An 18,322-nucleotide genomic window follows, 5' to 3' on the forward strand; every position below is an offset into this window, starting at 1 on the left:
CTCTTCCCTCTTATTTCTTTTTCTTTCACTTTTTAAGTTGATTTTTTTTTTATTATTATTATTTTGCTCTAGAAATTGAAGAAGAGAAATAGAGAGAGAAAAAAAAAAGTTGAAACTAGTAATAATTTTGAAGAAACCGTAAATAAGCAAACACATAGAAAAATGTAAAAAAACCACTTAACCTAAAATTAATATAGAATTATAAAATTATGTCAGGTCATTTTTGTGAAGTCAAAGGTTATATTGAATGACTTTCTAAATGTTAGAAACTAAAAGGTTACTTGGAGACCAAATAGAAATCCCAAATCGGCCATTATCACCCCCCCAAGTCTTCTCGTAAGTAATAATATTCACTTCACAAGCTTGATGGATGCGCATTCGTAGTAAGTAACGCCACCTGCCATCGTCCCACGCGGCCAGGAATACTTTTCTTTGTTTTTTCCTTTTGTTTTTGTTTTGTTTTTTTTTTTTTAATATTTCTTCTTTCCTCCAGGGAGTCGCCCCTCATCTGAGTTCATGCCTCTTTTTTAGATAAATAAATTATTCTCCTCCAAACTTCCAACATTTGAACCTGGTGTTCAGACCTTCATTTCTAGACAAAGGCCGGCGGGGACCTTTACACTCCTACATCATAATATCATTTGCCTGATCCGAACTCCCAGATGGTGAAGGAGACGGAATACTATGACGTACTTGGAGTCAGCCCCGCGGCTACAGAAGCCGAAATCAAGAAAGCTTATTACATCAAGGTGGCTTCCCTTTGCATAATTTCCACCCAGCTTCTGTGATATTCGGCCCGATTTTCTCCCCTTTCCTCAGTTCTCTTTCTCTCTCTCTCTCTCTCTCTCTCTCTCTCTTTTTTCTTTTTTTTTTCTTTTTTTTTTGTCTTGTTACTGAGACTATCGTGACATTGGACTTGATCACCCCTTCTGTCTCAACCTATGATTTGCCCACATTTCAGATTTGTTTGAAGAGATTTGACATTCATCCCTCATTTATTATTTGTGAGCAATAATTTGCAGCTGGATCTATTTGGTACTATTGATATGCAGACTCCTCCCGTATTAAATCTAATGTCCAGCGCTCTTATTCTCGTAGTATTTATCGAATCTGCTTTATTTGCCATCCTTATGACCTAAAATTTTCCCATTCCAGATGTTTTCATTTTCCTACACATGAATTTTATGAGGCTAGCCTATTAAATAATTAGTATTTTAGAGCAAGCGTTAATTACGGGTCTTTGCCTCATCGTTAACCCTTAATGCAAAGCAATAGATAATGTGTAGTTGTGATATATTACATCTTCAACTTTGTGCTCATTTGATAACAAATTTTGAAATTCGCTTTCTTTGTTGAGAATAACCTTGCTCATACTGTTTTTATCGATCTTGTCCTTCTGTTTAATGAATTATTTTAATCTTCCGCTATATTGTATCTGTGCTGTACTTGTTCTTCTATGTGATACACAGGAAGACAGATTCTGACTTTTATCAATAATCATTTCTTTTTTTGGATTTTAGGCGCGGCAGGTTCACCCAGATAAAAACCCAAGTGATCCTCTGGCAGCACAAAAATTTCAGGCATGCTTTGTTAAACCTATTTCCCCACCCCCGATTATGTTTTAACTCGTTTTGTGTTTTTATTTACATTCTCAAGGTCCCAGAATATTATGCTATAGTTTTTTTCTTTTATGAAACGAGCGCATACTGTAGTTGATATCCTTCGTCTGATTGATGGAGAGATTGACATTAGTATGTCCCAGTTAAATTCAACCACTTGTAAAAACATGGATACTGCTAGTGCTAAGCAAATATTGATGCTATCTTGAGGAGATTTGAGCCAGAAGTTTCTTCATTAATGGAAAACCTTGAGTATTTTATCGCTTAAAGGTCAAATGAGACTTCTCTTTACTAAGTAATGATGTTGCAAGTTATCAATAATGTTAGGTGGGACTCGTTACCCCACGAGATTACCTGTGGCCTTAGGGAAAAACACGATATTTTTAAAACAATGCGGAGGATGGTCTCGTTGAAGGATTTATGGGTTGCAAGAATGAAACATATTTTTCATCCAATTTATAGCTTGCAGATGACACCTTTCTTCTTTTGATATTAGACAACTCCAGCCTTTTCAATCTAATTGATGTGAACTCCTTAGGTAACTGAAGATTGTAACCCTTGTAATTTCAAACCTACAAACCCTAAAACGCTCAAATCAAAGTGACTTCAAACGTAAGGAAATATATATATATATATATATTTTTTTTTTTTTGTTGTTGTTATTATTGTTTTCTTATGAAGCAGTCCTGGTGAAAGATTAAGAGCAGACTTCCTTCGGGACAAATGTTCCAAGGTAAGAAAACAAGTTTCTTTCCTAAGATTCTTCATAAGTAGGTTGACCATTCCCACTTGAATGTTCCTTCGGTTTGAAAATGGGTCGCCCTTGTTTTGGTTCAAGTAGCCACTATTTTGGTCATAGTCAGTTTAAACACATAAATCATGTCCCCTTATACTTCAACCATATTGATTGAAATGCAAAAGCTTCATTACTTGACTAGTCACTCGTCCTCATTTTCAAAGATTATCTTACCCGGTGGTGAACGTCCCATTCAGGCACGCAACCTAAAATCTGTAATTGTAAACAGGATTCGAGTTTCATTGCTCTCCAAAGTGCTAGGCCATAATTTTACTAATCATCCAAACTTCTAGAATACATGAAGCAAACTAGGCTACTTATAGTGTAATTTTCCTCTCCTTCGAAGGTAAAAATTCCCTTGATGGTTGAAAATTTTCGCTCTATAGGTTTTGTATGGGAGAGTTAATATTGGATCAAATTCATAGGCATTCTTCCTTTATATTGTGTTTGCAACGGTGTATTCTTTGTAGGTCTCACAAGGAGGATATTTACCATTTATTGTGGGACTGCTAGTTTGCTCAGTCCATTTGGAGTCATTGTTTGAGTTCGTTTGAGTTATGCTTCACTTAGAGCAGAGCCTGTTGCTCTATGAAGAGGAGACACTTCTAAACTCCCTTTTGGGATACGGGTTGTGAGACGAGTTTTGTGGCATGCTTGTTTCTTTGTTGTATTATGGGGTATTTAGCTGGAGAGGAATAGTAGGTTTTTTAGAGGGATTGAGAGATTGTGGAGGAGGTTCGGGAGGTTGTTAGTTTTAATGCATCTTTATGGGTGGTGTGGCATTGTTCAGTCTTATTGGCTTTATAGTTAACGTTTTCTTTTATTTTCGGTTCAACCAACTGTTTCTTGGTTTAATCTGTAAGTCCTTGGTTCTTTAAGTTTGTTCTTCATTCTTTTAAGTTTTAGTTTCAGCCGATTAGTTATGCAGTTAGATGGTTAGTAAAGTTTGCTGTCTTTTTGAAGGGGCTTTAGTTTGTAACTTGGAGATTATTATTGAATTAATTTCTTTCAAGCAAAAGCTGTCTACATCAATGGGCTTCTGTTACTTTTGCTTTTTGTAGCTATCAACTTGGTTTTATTCTTTTGGATTCGAGTCCATTTCTGTAGTTAATTTGAGGGCTTCTTTTTTGAGCTTGTTTTGTTTGTATATCCTTTTACATTCTTTCATTGTTCAATGAAGCTCGGGTTCTCACGAAAAAAAAAAAAAAAAAATCTATTTTCAAGATTTTGAAGAAAGAATTTTAACCTCTTTTTGCCGATAAAGCTATGTTAAAATTAGGGAACAAACTCTTTTGATGGCCGGAGGAAGATTAGGTTCTTGGAAGAAGTTGGAGGATTACATTTAAAGATTGGTATGTGTACTATAAAGCTTGGTAGGATTGAGATGGTTGAAAGCAATGGAGGTTGGAAACGATTTAAAAACATACCTCTTTGTTTATGCAAAGAAACTTTCAAATTTATTGATGCAAAATGTGGTCTTATTGGTATCTCTTTGAATACTATTAATTTGTTGAATACATGTTTCTTAAAAAGACTCTCCTCTCTAGTCTCTACCCTTCCCCTACCTCTCCCTTTCCTTCCCCTCAACTCCTCCTTTGCTGCTACTGCCGCTGGTGCTGCCATTTGTTAGATTTTTTTTTTTTTTGGGGAAAGGAACATGGATAGGTGACATGATGCTCAGATCTTCCCTCCTTTTTAGAGTAGTTTCAAAGCCAAATTGTTCAGTTTCTTAATGCTGGGATGACACTCGTCAATCTTGGGAAATATTCACAAGGAAAAAAAATCTGAAGGAAGCCGAAATTGAGGAACCAAGCTTCTATTGTCAAATTCGGAAGATCCTTGTATTAAAGCAAAACATGATGAAAGAGTACTGAAGATTGATCCTTCAATTTTCTTTTCGGTTAAGTCATTCGCCAAGTAATATTATTTCTCCTATGCTGCAAGAATTGTTTACAGCAGTTTCGAAATCCAAAAGTCCTAGGAAGAATTGATATGCTTATTTTGATTTTGCACAACAAAAGCCTAAATACAGCAGAAAAACTTCATAAGTTTCCATTTTCAGCCTTACAACCATTGTTATGCTCACTGTGTTTAATGGCAAAGAAAGATCAAAATCATTTCTTTTTCATTGTTCAACGTGAAGGAGTGTTGACAGTTTCTATTACGATCCTTCTACGTTCAGTGAGTGTTTGAGTCTCATCTTGTTCGAAAGTTACCATCAGTATTCTTTGTTTGTTGGGAGTTGTGTATGAATTTTTTTATTTTATTATTATTATCTTTGTTTTTTTGTGAAAGTTATTTTTGGCAATAACCAGTTAAGGTCTATGAATAAAAATGCGCAAGTTTAAGGTTCCTTTTTTTTCTTTTATTGGGAATCAGGTTCTGGGAGAAGCTTACCAAGTGTTAAGTGATCCAGCTCAAAGACAAGCTTATGATGCTCATGGGAAGTCTGGAATCTCAACGTATAGATTCTCCTCTTTTTAGTTTTGCTTTTTCTGTTTCTTTGTACTTCCTTTTGTTTTTAATTACTGGATGAAGTTTTGATGTGCATTATCATCATTTTATTGCAGTGATGCGATTATTGATCCTGCAGCAATTTTTGCAATGCTTTTTGGAAGTGAACTTTTTGAAGAATACATAGGTCAGCTTGCCATGGCATCGATGGCTTCTCTGGACATTTTCAATGAAGGGGAGCAATTTGACCCCAAACGGTTGCAAGAGAAGATGAGGGTATAACTTTCTCCCTGATGTGATGCCACTCTTTAATCCAAAAGTCCATTAAATCCTTGATATTTTGCTAGATTCAACATTAGGGACTATTATAGTTCTCACAGCAGTTGGTAGCTAGGAATGCACTGTAGTTTGTTGCGATTTTGCCTATGCGGTGTGAACTTGTTTCTTTGATGAGTTTGGTGTTAAGTTGGCTGGAAAGCGTGAGTGCAAGTGCAGAGAGATGATCAAAGAATTCCGTCTCCACCCTCTTTTTAGTGAGAAATGAAAGTTTTTGTGCTAGCCTAGGTGTGTGCTATTGTGTGGGGCTTTGGGGGTGAGGGGAACAATAGAATCTTTAGAGAAAATGAGCTTAATCCTTTTGACGCTTGGTCTCTTGCTAGATTCCATGTTTCTCTGTGGGCTTCGGTTAAGAAGCTTTTGTGTAATTATCCTCTTAGCTTTATCTTGCTTGATAAGATACCTTTCTTTTAGGTAGCCTCCTCTTTTTTGGTGGGCTCTCTCTTTTTTTCTTCTTGTATGTCATTCTATTCTTTTATTTCTACTCAATGAAAGTGTGATTATTCATTAAAAAAAAAAAAAAGAAGAGGAAACTCATGATAACACTCACATAAATAGCTACTCGACATAGGGTTTTGAACTTGTGGTGAACATGGCTGAATATAAGGATCCTCGCTTCTATGTCCAAACATTGGGGAGACTGGTGGTACTTTTTGGCTATTTAGTGTTGTATCTCTAAAGGATAATTATTATTTTGCCTGAAAAAATGGATGCTTCATCAAGATCTTTTAAGTCATACGCATACTAAATTATCAATATTATTTTCTCACTCACTCCCTTGGTCAAGTCGTGCAAGTAGAATCTTCCGTTCTCAATAATACCCTCCAATGTATGAGGACTTTCAATAAAATTATTAAGCAGTTGGGCCTTCTGTATATTCATTTATCAAATGGCAAGTTTACTTAGTTTCATTCAGGAGAAAGCATTTCCCAATCTCTTCATGATCTTTTATTTGTTACTGAAGTGAGTGGTCAAACATGCAAGATTGGTTTCTGATCATTTTTCAATCCTCCTTGAAGCTGGTAGTTTTAGTTGGGGGCCTCCCCCTTTTCGTTTTTATAACTCATGGTTATTAGAAAAAGTTTGTATGGATCTAATAAAGAGCTCTTTATCACAAGACTCTTGCTTCGGATGGGCTGGTTTTGTCCTCTCCTTGAAGTTGCGTAATTTGAAACCAGTCATCAAAAGTTGGTTCTCCGACTTGGAAAAATCCAATAAGAAAATGTAAAAACTTTTGCTTAATGAGTGGGCTGCTATTGATGCAAAAGAATAACGTGGTTTTTATTTCAGATCAAGATATAAGCTCCAGATCAGCAATTAAGTGTGATATTCAACAATTATTCGTTCCGAAGAAAGAAACTTGATTCAGAAATGTAAAGTGAAATGACTAAGAGAAGGGGATGAAATTACTGCTTTATTCATCGAATTCTGGCAGCAAAGAAGAGAAAGTTATTGATTTCTGATTTGGATTTTTCCTCCCCTGATACAGTAAAATTCCAGTTTGTCGCTCAATCCCCTCTAATTTAAATTGGAGGCCTATTGCTGATGAAGAGAATTCTAGATTAGTATCAACTAGTTCACTGGAGGAAATTTTGGTTGCAATTTAAGGGCTTGGGAAGAATAAAGCTCCAGGGCCGGATGCCTTTTCTATGGAATTCCTTCTCAACTTTTGGGACTTATTAAAGGATGATTTGTTTCATTTGTATGCAAGTTTCACACTAATGAAATATCAGTTCGTGTTTCTAAGAAAGCCTCGGAAAATGTAGTTCTGAGGGATTTGTGTCTGATAAGTCGTACTACATTTTGTTATAAAATGATTGCAAAAGTACTTGCAAACAGGCTAAATAGAGCAACTCATTCCACCACTTCAGATTTTCAAAGTGCTTTTATTGCTAGGAGACAGATTCTTGATCCAATCTTGATTGCGAATGAGATAGTTGAAGAGTATAGAACAAAAAACCCAGCGAGGATGGGTTCTTAAACTTGATGTAGAGAAAGCATTTGGTTGTGTAGGTTTGGATGTCTCCTGCCAAATGGATTCAATGGACGTTTGTATTCAGGGTACCGAATTCTCAGTTCTCATTACTGGTCCTCCTTGTGGTAGTTGAGAAGTTCTCTAGGAGAGATGTAAGTAACATGTTTTGAGCCCTTTCCCTTTTCACTTACCGGGATTAATATCTTGTTCAAACCTCCACTGACCCCAAGCTTTGCAATCTCAGCACAATGTCCTTTCTGGATGGTAATTTTTTCAACCCATCAACTATAAGCATCATATAAAGTTCTCGAAAGAATTTCTGGTTGAGGAGGGGAAACAGGACTTTAACTGAGAAAGAGAGGCGTTGAGGAGGGACAGGATGAAGGTTTGGTCCTAGGCTGCTTCAGAGATGCTAAATCTTTTCTTTTGATTTCCTTTGTTGATATAAATGCTGTAGAGTTTTCGATTAATGTAGAGTTTATGGGATGCCTGATTAGGTTAGTGAGGACGCTCCCCATTTCTGCATTTGAGTTCTTGAAAATACGATAAGGAGAACCGCACATTCATTTTGGGATGGGAGAAGCTTTTAGAAGAAAGGGAAGTGGGAAACAAGTGGGGTACCTGACTCTACAGGTGGGAATAAAGAATAAAAATACTCTTTGGACCTAACTGTACGTTTGGATAAAATATTCTCTTGAGAAAGTTTCCATCCCTTTCTAACTAAAAAAGATTTGCATCTTGATTCATGTGTTGACGATCTAGAATATTATTGTGTCATTTTGTACCATGCATCGCCTGGTGGGAACTTGTCCTAATGTGTGTGGTTCTGCATTCTTTCGAATCTAAAATATTTATGGAAAATGAGGTTTCATCATAATGCTTAGTGTGATGATGCAATATTTACATTAATCAGCTTTTTACAGAAGCAAAATTGCAAACGTTACAGTTGTGCATCTTTTATTCCTTCCCTCGAGTGTTTTCGTCATTGAAAGTTGCTTAGCATGCAATATGAAGTTGCTTCTTTCAGTGCAGATTGTCCAAAAGGAAAGAGAAGAAAAGCTTTCAGAAATTTTGAAAGGTCGTCTCAACCAGTATGTTCAAGGAAACAAAGATGATTTTGTTAATCATGCTGAAGCTGAAGTTGCAAGGCTTTCCGTTGCAGGTAGTATGATCCTTTAGAAACTTTTTTGATCAAGTTGACAGGGGAAAAAGAGAATGAAATGTCAATAACTCATATGTTATAATTCCAGAACACCAGGACTACATTCATATGCTCCCAAGCTATTAGCATCAGAGCATGTTGATTAGATCACATTTAGAATTTCCACATTGTGTACTAAAGAGTTTTCTTGACTAGAGAGGGTCTAAGCAATAAAGCTTTGCTCTTTATAGCTCATAAGACTGAAAGGATTTAGAGTTCTTATCTCCATCCATATTCCGTTTGAACCTACCTTTCCGATACCATAGCGTGTACTCTTTCATAAGGACATTTGGAGGGTAGCCTTGACTTCCATATATATTTTTTAGACAACAAGTTATGGACCCTTCATTGATTAATGAAAAGAAATAGATATTTTTAAAACATCAAATGATTTAAACTCTAAAAGGAATGGAGAGAGAAATAAACCAAAAGTAGAAAGGTTAATAAAAGTACCCCATTCATCCATATATTCCTAAAAGAAAAATGTTCAAATAAGCTAGAAAGAGAACACCATTGAATTGGCTGGAACAGAATGCTCCGTTGTCCTTTTCGCATCTCTCTTCAACGATATTTGAAAGCCACTCGAACCAAAACTCTTTCTTGATGAACTGAAAAGAATTAAATCATAATAGAGAAGCACTAAGAAGCAAGACTGGACCATTTGTTTTTTCTTTAACAACGATTAGACCATTTTGAAGTTGAAGTATGGTATTACTTTGAATCATTCTCCAAAAACCATTGTAAATTGAAATCTTCTGCATCCTTTAGGGATACCAAAACCAACAAAGCTAATGAATATCAAAACACAATAAATTCAGCCTCCTCCAAAATACTACTAGATCCAATCATCTGAGACCCCAAAAATGCATTCCAACATTCAAAACACAGATCAATTAGGTATTAGTTGAACCTCCACTACTTAGAAATTTTATCCAATGGTACCTCAAACAATCAATTGTCTTGCCTTCTGAACGCCAATCTAAAGTTTCCGAACCATAAATGCTAAACGCCCCACAGAACCGAAGTAGAAGAACCAAGGTAAAATCCCCCAGCTTCTTTTGCTAGAAAATCACCGTTACTTTATTTCATGACCCAATTACTCAAACCACCTTCACCTAAAGATTAAGAACCTACGATGCAGCTAACCCAATGCTTCAAATTTTCCATTATCGCTACTCTTCTGAAGAATATTTGCATACCTTTCTCAATTATTATTTAAACCATGCAATGTCCTGTTCTTTCTTCAGAAGATGAGGAGTTTTTTCCTGAAGAATCTATTGAACATGGTCTGAACACTGTTATTTATGAGAGGCTGGAGGTAATTAATGAGACTGGAGAATAGCTTTTAATACAACCATTCTTCATGTTGAGAATGTTGTTTTACATGGGAATAGCTGTCCTTTCGTTACCGTTCATGAACCACCAGCAATTAATGAGAACGATTCTTTTATTGCCCACCAGCAATTAATATTGAGCCTGGGAGAATGGTTTCTCCAATTCCTTTGACTGTTAAAGAAAGTTAAGACAGATTTATTGAAAAGCTTATTTGAATTTTTATACAGGGAAAAAAAGTCTCTGACTTTCCTTCTCCCCAAAATTTAGTTGATGTCAACATTAATGCGGAAATAGTCGAGGAATCTTGCTCAAAACTTGGTTTCTCTGGCAAATCTGTCAATTGCTCAGGTCGGAAGTCCAAATGTCATTTCTCATACTTGGAATTTAATCAGTGTAATATCAAAGAATCTTCGCATATTGCTTCTTCTTGTGGAGTTATTGACTCGGATAATGAGTCTGAGATCAGTTTAACTAGTGTGGAGCTTGATCAACAACCTTTTGGTAACTGTTGAGTGATATTGTTGAAGATTCTTAGGAAGCAACCTTAGATATGTTGTTTAAGACTCCCAAGGAAGATTCTGTTTGTAGTCAGGAACTTGTTTCATTTCAGAATATTTTTAGTGTCAGCTTTCTCTTCCCTCAAATATGAGAAAATCAATCACCGATCAACCCAAAAACTTAAGTTGATGAGCCATGGTAAATTTAATTATAAAAAATTCTTTTACAAATTTTTGTATATTTATTGTTACATTCACTGGAGGGATTTTTTTTCCTTTCATTTGGGAATCTAATCTCTGAATGAAGATTTTTCTAACTCCGAATTCCCAAAATAAGGAATGGGACATCAGTCGTGATAATAATTCTTTATGGGATTGGAGATGGGGCGTGCTTTCTCAATTCTGACTCCACCATGCCTTGTTGTCATCTCTAGTTATATGCAAAAGATGCTAACAAAAAAAAAAAAAGAGCTTCAGGAAGGTGGTTTAGAAATCCTTCATTTAAAGAAGGGAAGATTTTCGGTAGGCACTTATAACAAGCTAAAACAGACCTACCCTCTATATTTGTTTGGTTACGTAAAGGATGGGTAGCAATGCCTTCACTCACTGGTTACAATATTTCAAGGCTCCTTGCAATCTTTGTTGACAAGATCTTTTCTTGCCAAAATTGATATGTAGCTATTGGCCTATTTTAGAGTTTCACTTCGATAGTAATTGGTGTAATGGTGAACCAACTTTCTTCAAGAGATTACTCAAAATCAATATTTGCTCACATATAGCGTTGGACTAGAGCTCAATGATCAAACTAACATCATTCAGTTTATTAGCATACATAACAATAGTTCAGGCGCACGTATGTACAAAAAGCTTGGTTGCACAATTAGTATCTTACAGTATGGTTCTTTATCAATTTCATTCATTTTTCCCCATAGTTTCTGAGTATACTATGATTTTTGTAGGCAGGTAACCGAGCTTCATTGAGCAAAATGCAAAAAAAAAATATAAGGGCATGCAAAAAAACAAGCTCAAACTTCTGAGTCTACTATGATTATTTACTGTTGTCGGTGTGCTTCTTTGCAGCCTATGGAGTTGACATGTTAAACACAATTGGCTATATATATGCCAGACAGGCTGCTAAGGAGCTTGGGAAGAAGGCAATTTATTTGGGCGTGCCATTTGTTGCTGAGTGGTTTAGAAACAAAGGGCACTTCATAAAATCCCAGGTCACAGCAGCCACAGGTATTGTTATGGTGTTTTTCTTCAATATTGTTCGACTCAATGGTATTACTTCAGCTACAATACTTCTTTTCCTTTTGTCATGGCTCTTCTCTTCCTCTCAAGTATATTTAAATTAGCGTGTTTCTGAACGCATATCTTATTATCTTGGCTCATTCCTTGTTTGATTAGAAACAAAGAATATGTCACAATGCAAAAGCTAGAAGATTCTCTGAATCTTGGAAATTATTAATTGATAAAATTGGTTACAACCGTGCAAGTCTTACCTTTGAATTACAAATTTAGAACCTCGTAGTAAAATAAAATTTTAAAGGTAAATACACGTTTGGTTTTGGACTTTCGAGTTTTGTGTCTACTAGTCTCTAGGTTTCAAAATAAACCATTTTAGTCCTAGAATTTTGAAAAATAATTTTAAGTGGTCTCTAACCGTTTGTTGACTAATAGAAGTATGATATGACGGTTAAGTTGTTGATTGTGCTATGCTAATTTGTCAAAATTGTTACTTTTTTTTTAACAAAAAAATACTTCTCATTAATATAATAAAAAAATAAAGGTGGTAGGAATAAAAAATCCCCAAGGAAGTAATAAAGAAAAAGAATGTATTAGTTTAATAATATTTTGCTGTGAGTTGGACATACTCTTCCTTCCTTCCTCCCTTTCTTTTTCCGTTCTCCATCTTGAAAAGAGACGAGATATAGTCAAGAGATTTTCTACAATTTAGTAATTGTCACTCGACAGTAAGTATCATTTATACTCAATTCTGTTATTCTATTCCAAAGACACAAGAAGAGATGACATTGGAGAAGTTAATTATCATATCGAGATTTTCCATCATATAGATTTCTGCCTGAAGAACAATGAACTCCAATATAGGTTGATTAAACTGGTTCTTGTACTGGTGCATTAGGTGCAATTGCATTGATTCAACTGCAGGAGGACATGAAAAAGCAACTTAGTGCAGAAGGAAATTATACTGAAGAAGAGCTTGAAGAGTACGTGCAATCTCATAAGAAATTGATGATTGATTCCCTCTGGAAATTGAACGTGGCTGACATTGAGGCCACACTTTCCCGTGTCTGTCAACAGGTTTTCATTTTTTTTTTTTTTTTTTTTCCCTCTGTTGAGCAAGAACTGCTACATTCTAGCGTCTCCTGTTAGTAATGATAATAAACTGTTTTAGGTTCTTCAAGACAACAACGTCAAGAAGGAGGAGCTCCGTGCAAGGGCAAAGGGATTGAAAACTCTGGGTAAAATTTTCCAGGTACTGTTCTATATTAATTCTTCGTAACACATTCTTGCTATGACTTGTTCCCTAAATTGTTATGATTTCAAAATTTGTATGTTGATGAAGAGGGTTAAGTCAACCCATGGGAATGAGAGTGAACCGGTGGTAAAAGGTTCAGTAGATAAACTGAATGGAAGTGAATCAAGTCAGGACGCATCACCAATTTCAACATTGAAATCTTCCGGCTGTGAAGAAACATCTTCTGCTTCATTTGGTCCACAGGTACTCCTCATTTTTCTATTTCTTTGGAATCCTCTAAATTTTATAATGAAACTTATGTAATGTCTCCCTTCTCGAGCATGAATCTGTGGGAAAATGTTTAGAATGAGTATTATTGAAAAGAGAATATTTTTAGTAGCAAACATTGGGTAGGGAAGGGTGTGTATGCCTACCTCCCATAGCCTTCTTCCTTAATAATAATGTTCATAATGTCTAATAGCATTGTTGGAATTAATTAAACATTAGGAATTCTTTAAACACGTAGACTTGTGTGGTCTCTAACCAATTGACTTCTTTCCGTATTAATGGTCGCCTTTTCATTTCTTTCATTCTTAAAATTAAAACAATTGTGCTACAGAGTCCGTATGTGGAGGCTCCCAATTTTCCAGGTGCACACATCAATAACTTCTTCCCCATGCCAACAGCACCTCCAGGTGCACAAAGACATCCGTCTTCCAGCAGGGATTGAGTGGGGTTGTATGTTTGTTTGTATGTATGGTGTAGGATAATTGTGTTGTATTGTATTTGTAAGGTTATAGATATGCTTGTATGTGTGGATAATCAATCTTGCTAGAAAGCAGCTGGCCATCTCTTTACTCGGGGTGTGTGTGTCGTGGATATGTATTTAACACATTTGTGGCTGTAGTCGTCGGAACTTCTCATCATTCTGGCTGCCTCTCTTCACTGTTGGCCGCTTGGTGGTGATTCTCGTACCCTTTTATTACATTGGACTGTGTTTTCGTTTCACCAGAGCACCACCTGCCACTTTTATCCATTGTAATTTGTAAGCTCTTTGAAGAAAAAATCTTTATAAATAATCCCTTCGTCAATCAGGTATACGAAAATTTCCTCTTCAGTTTCACATTTCTCACTCTTCAAATGGAAAATCACCGCTAGCTTTACGGCTTCCATGTCTGTTTTTTAACCGATTTCTTTTAAATAAATCATAAAATAAAGAAATCCTAAAAATTATATTTATTATTTGATTGTATAGAAAGGAACATTTTAATGTTTTAAAAATTAATTAAATTACGTTGAACAAGGTAAAATCTTGTGTTCGTTTCTGCCTATTTATGAATAGGGGGTAATATATATAAAATGTTGACGGTATATGGTTAGGATAGTCTCTTTGGTTAGGTTTTAAATAACTCTGAAAGATTAAAAAAAAAAAAAAAAAACTCCATGTGATAAGATCCCTTCATTGGTGTTTTTGATAAGAATAGTTATTAAATATTGGAAACACGAATATGAAAATGTAATATGATTGAATCACACATTTAAAATTTTTAATCTTCATATACTAATGCTCTTCTTTTGGCAAATTCAAAACCTCACACTTGATAATCTACATATTGGTGTTATGTTAGAGAAACTTGTAAGAACTTAGAGTATTGGAACCGAATTTCTGATATATTAATTCCTTAAACTTCAATTTTATATTTACTAATAAAGAAATCATACCTTGCCACATTTTATACCTTCCTTCCATGAAAAATGATTCAATATAAGTGTGCCCACTTTATGAAAATTTGGATAATAAAATGGAGCAAAATTGAAAGCTTAAACTTCTTAAATAATTTTTTTTTAATTCTTTAACAGAAATTAATGGTGTCAGGTTAGTTATCCATTTAGAACTTACGATGGTAGAGCAAGAAGCTTAGGTGATTGGAAGCCTTGTTTTAAGTGGGAGGTCTAAATAAAAGAAATTGATAGAAGATCCTAAACTGCATTTGGATAAAACCTAAACTGCGTAATAAAATCCAACGAAAGTGCATTTTTTCAATGACCGAAGGAAAGGGAGTGTGGAAAGCCCCATGCGATGCTTACGTACGCCTCCTTGCCGTCGCAGACATCCCCCGTATGGTATGGGGTTGGATTTCATTTAAAAACAAAATTAGAAAAGGAAATTTCCACCAATTACGACCTGGGAAGGAGGAGCCCAGCGGGGACGGTGAGGAAGAGGGAATTTGGATTTGGAGGGCTGAAGCACTAATAAGAAGGGACTGGGAGTCTCGGAGTGTCTGGGAGTCAGTCTGGGTGGAAAAGGAACGGTACCGCACAGATCCCGGATCTACTATTTCTTGCTGTTTCTTCTCCTCTCGCCTGTGTTTCCCTCGGATTTTAAGATCCGATCTGGGCATCTGCTGTTTCCTGGCTCCTTTCTTCCTCCCTCCCCGCAATCTCTTCCTTTTCGTTTTCTCTCCCTCAGATTTCTTTTTTCGAGGTCATTTGAAAGAGAGAGACAGAAAGAGGAGGAATGGAGGGTGATAAGAAATCCTCGTCCGTATCGGATGTTGGGGCGTGGGCGATGAATATTATCAGCTCAGTCGGGATAATCATGGCCAACAAGCAGCTCATGTCTGCCAATGGTTATGCCTTCACTTTCGGTGAGACTCACTGAATCTATCTTTCTTAATCTCGTTTCTTCTCATGTATTGCGAGAAAATTAAGGATGTGTTCTCTTGGTATATTCTCAATAATTATTTTACAGTTGTAGGCAAATGTTGTACCCCATTGTCACATTGCAACTTGCAAGCTTGGGACAGTTTTCTATGCTACAGTTTACCAACGTTTTATTCTTTCTCGAAATGTTGTGCGGAACCTTGTTCTGTAATGCTTATTAGCTTCCAACTAATTAAATGCAGTACTTATTTAACTTATTAAGTGCCTTTTCAGCAACAACTTTGACTGGGTTCCACTTTGCGGTAACTGCATTGGTTGGTCTGGTCTCAAATGCCACTGGTTATTCTTCATCAAAGCATGTTCCTTTGTGGGAGCTCTTTTGGTTTTCTATTGTTGCAAATATGTCTATCACGGGGATGAACCTTAGTCTAATGTTGAACTCAGTGGGATTCTACCAAGTAAGAACTACTAAAAAGATTGCTTCCTTGGTTACTACATGACTATCTTGACAACCTTTGCCCTTTTGTTTATTTTATAAGAATGCATCGGATATGGAAGCTAAAGAATGCTATCTAACTGAGCTTTCATGCATAGTCGCTTCCTATTCTGGTCCGTTTCTTTCTTATTTCTCAATTGATTGGAGAATATGTTGGTTTCAGATCTCAAAACTCAGTATGATCCCTGTGGTTTGTGTGATGGAGTGGATCCTTCATAACAAGCATTACTCAAGAGAAGTGAAAATTGCTGTTGTTGTAGTAGTAATTGGTGTGGGAGTTTGCACTGTTACTGATGTAAAAGTTAATCTCAAAGGGTTTTTATGTGCATGCATTGCCGTTTTATCAACATCTTTGCAGCAAATTGTGAGTACTTCTTCACCTATCTACTTGTGCTGGTTTTTTGGTCTACAGTTTGGTCTTTACTCCTTATACTAAATATATATGTCGATCAATTGGTTCTTGTTTTTTACTCTTTCCCTCACGCAGCAAGGGTGTGACTTTTTTTCTTTTTGTTTGTCCTACTAAAGAAGAAAAACAGAAAAAGTAGAAACGTGAATCGTTAATTGTTTATATGAAATGTGAACCTTCAATCGTTTCTATGACTCTGGTTTTAATCTAATGATCTTGAACGAGCGACCATTGAGCTCCTCTCTAGACAATCTTGTTGCAATGTTTTTAAGAGTGTCGTATCAGAAACAGCAATTGGACCTCATTATTTTTGTAATGGATGTTGTTTTGAATGCAGACATTCTGGGAATAACTAAATATAATTATCTCATGGTCAGGCAAGATGGAGAAACTTTTGAAGTTTAATTTTTAATTTGGAACCACTTCTCTAACCAGAATCATATTTTGGTGCATCCATGTATTTTTCATTTTTTCCTCGAGGAAATTGTGTTACTGCTTTTTTCTTAATGTTTTCCCTTGAATCCTCAAACCTTGTGATGTTTTTTACAGTGATTATATTTATAAGTTTTGAGGTTTTGTTGGATTCTGAAGAGACTGAACTTTGGTGTTCTGTCTGGTCACCTTTCGGTCAGTCTCGGTAGAAGCCAGAAGAAAGTCTTACTTGCTTCCCTTGTACCTTTCTCTGTAAACCTTGACATGGTATTTTGCTTGTTGAAGACTACTTTTATCTACTCTCAAATGGTTACAAAAACAATGTTGAAAGTACCAGCAGTTATGATAATAGTCTCATCTCTGAAGTATATAATTGCAACAGACTATAGGTTCACTACAAAAGAAGTACTCCATTGGATCTTTTGAATTGCTGAGCAAGACAGCGCCTATTCAAGCCCTCTCTCTCCTGGTTCTCGGTCCGTTTATTGATTACTACCTTAGTGACAAATCTCTACTGAACTATAAAATGTCTTCTGGTGCCATTGTAAGTACTAGGCGTTTTCCAGTACCACTCTACTCGATTCTTTTATCTACGCAATTTTCAACTAATTTCTGGCGATGGTGCGTATTTGCAGTTGTTCATCCTCCTTTCATGCGCTCTTGCTGTGTTCTGCAATGTCAGTCAATACCTGTGCATTGGGCGTTTCTCAGCTGTCTCCTTCCAGGTGTTAGGTCACATGAAAACAGTATGTGTTCTCACATTGGGGTGGCTGATCTTTGATTCAGAACTGACTTTGAAAAATATATCAGGCATGATTTTAGCAGTTGTTGGTATGGTCATTTATAGTTGGGCTGTGGAGGTCGAAAAGCAATCTAGTATGAAGGCTTATATCAATGTGAAAAATAGCCTGACGGAAGAGGAAATTAGACTTCTGAAGGGAGGAGTGGAATCCAATCCTGTTAAGGATATTGAACTTGGTGAGACTAAAGGATAAATTCACCTTGTTCTTTAGGTCATTGCATTGTTTATGTTACGTCTAGAGTCTAGATTTAGACTTATCCATATCCTGATCCTTGAACCAATCAATTTTAGATATTATATGCCCTTGTAGGAACCTTGCCCGTCCAATTATATTTTTCTTGTTTACATTCATATTTATACGTATATATCTAAGTGTTTAATTTTTTTCTTCATATTATTTATGGTCTGAGGCTAGTTGTAAGACCCCGAAGTGTCATTTGTAAGTGGAGAATTTTTATTTATATGAATGGACGGAGACTATATTTGAGCTAGAAAGATCTCATAAATATGCTAGTATAAAATGATATTATATTTCAGTTTTTTTATAAATATTGTGAAAGATTCAAATGGAGAGAAAATAAACCGGAGTCAATGTTAAAATGAAATACAACACCACTGGCTCTTCCAGGAACTCCATGGTGAGTCTCAGCTCAAATAATTCTAATTTATTCTAAATGTTTATTGATTTAAAATTATGTGCCATGGGTTCAAGAAATTCTATAATGGTTTTATAATTAATGACGGAAGCATATGACCGTCTACATAATCGTTAAGAATTAAGTTATTATAATATTTGTTTGAGACGCTCAAAAAGTATAAAATAAATT

At 35.8% G+C, this 18,322-nt stretch overlaps 2 protein-coding genes across 2 annotated transcripts; both read left to right on the plus strand.

The window, feature by feature from the left end:
* The first annotated feature begins 460 nt into the window (after positions 1–460).
* LOC111784742 (DNAJ heat shock N-terminal domain-containing protein) lies at positions 461–13,700 on the plus strand. Its single transcript, XM_023665353.2, has 10 exons — positions 461–749; positions 1,521–1,580; positions 4,795–4,877; positions 4,986–5,145; positions 8,213–8,342; positions 11,294–11,452; positions 12,357–12,535; positions 12,630–12,710; positions 12,801–12,956; positions 13,312–13,700. The coding sequence occupies exons 1-10, from the start codon at positions 663–665 to the stop codon at positions 13,420–13,422; spliced, it is 1,206 nt and encodes a 401-aa protein (XP_023521121.1). The 5' UTR covers positions 461–662; the 3' UTR covers positions 13,423–13,700.
* Positions 13,701–14,746: 1,046 nt separating this feature from the next.
* LOC111784746 (UDP-rhamnose/UDP-galactose transporter 3) lies at positions 14,747–17,990 on the plus strand. The gene is made up of 5 exons (XM_023665357.2): positions 14,747–15,340; positions 15,630–15,814; positions 16,016–16,216; positions 17,076–17,237; positions 17,329–17,990. The coding sequence occupies exons 1-5, from the start codon at positions 15,211–15,213 to the stop codon at positions 17,686–17,688; spliced, it is 1,038 nt and encodes a 345-aa protein (XP_023521125.1). The 5' UTR covers positions 14,747–15,210; the 3' UTR covers positions 17,689–17,990.
* Positions 17,991–18,322: the final 332 nt, after the last annotated feature.

Source organism: Cucurbita pepo, chromosome 6 (genome assembly GCF_057944985.1).
Source record: "Cucurbita pepo subsp. pepo isolate OVF chromosome 6, ASM5794498v1, whole genome shotgun sequence".
Classification (NCBI taxonomy): domain Eukaryota; kingdom Viridiplantae; phylum Streptophyta; class Magnoliopsida; order Cucurbitales; family Cucurbitaceae; genus Cucurbita; species Cucurbita pepo.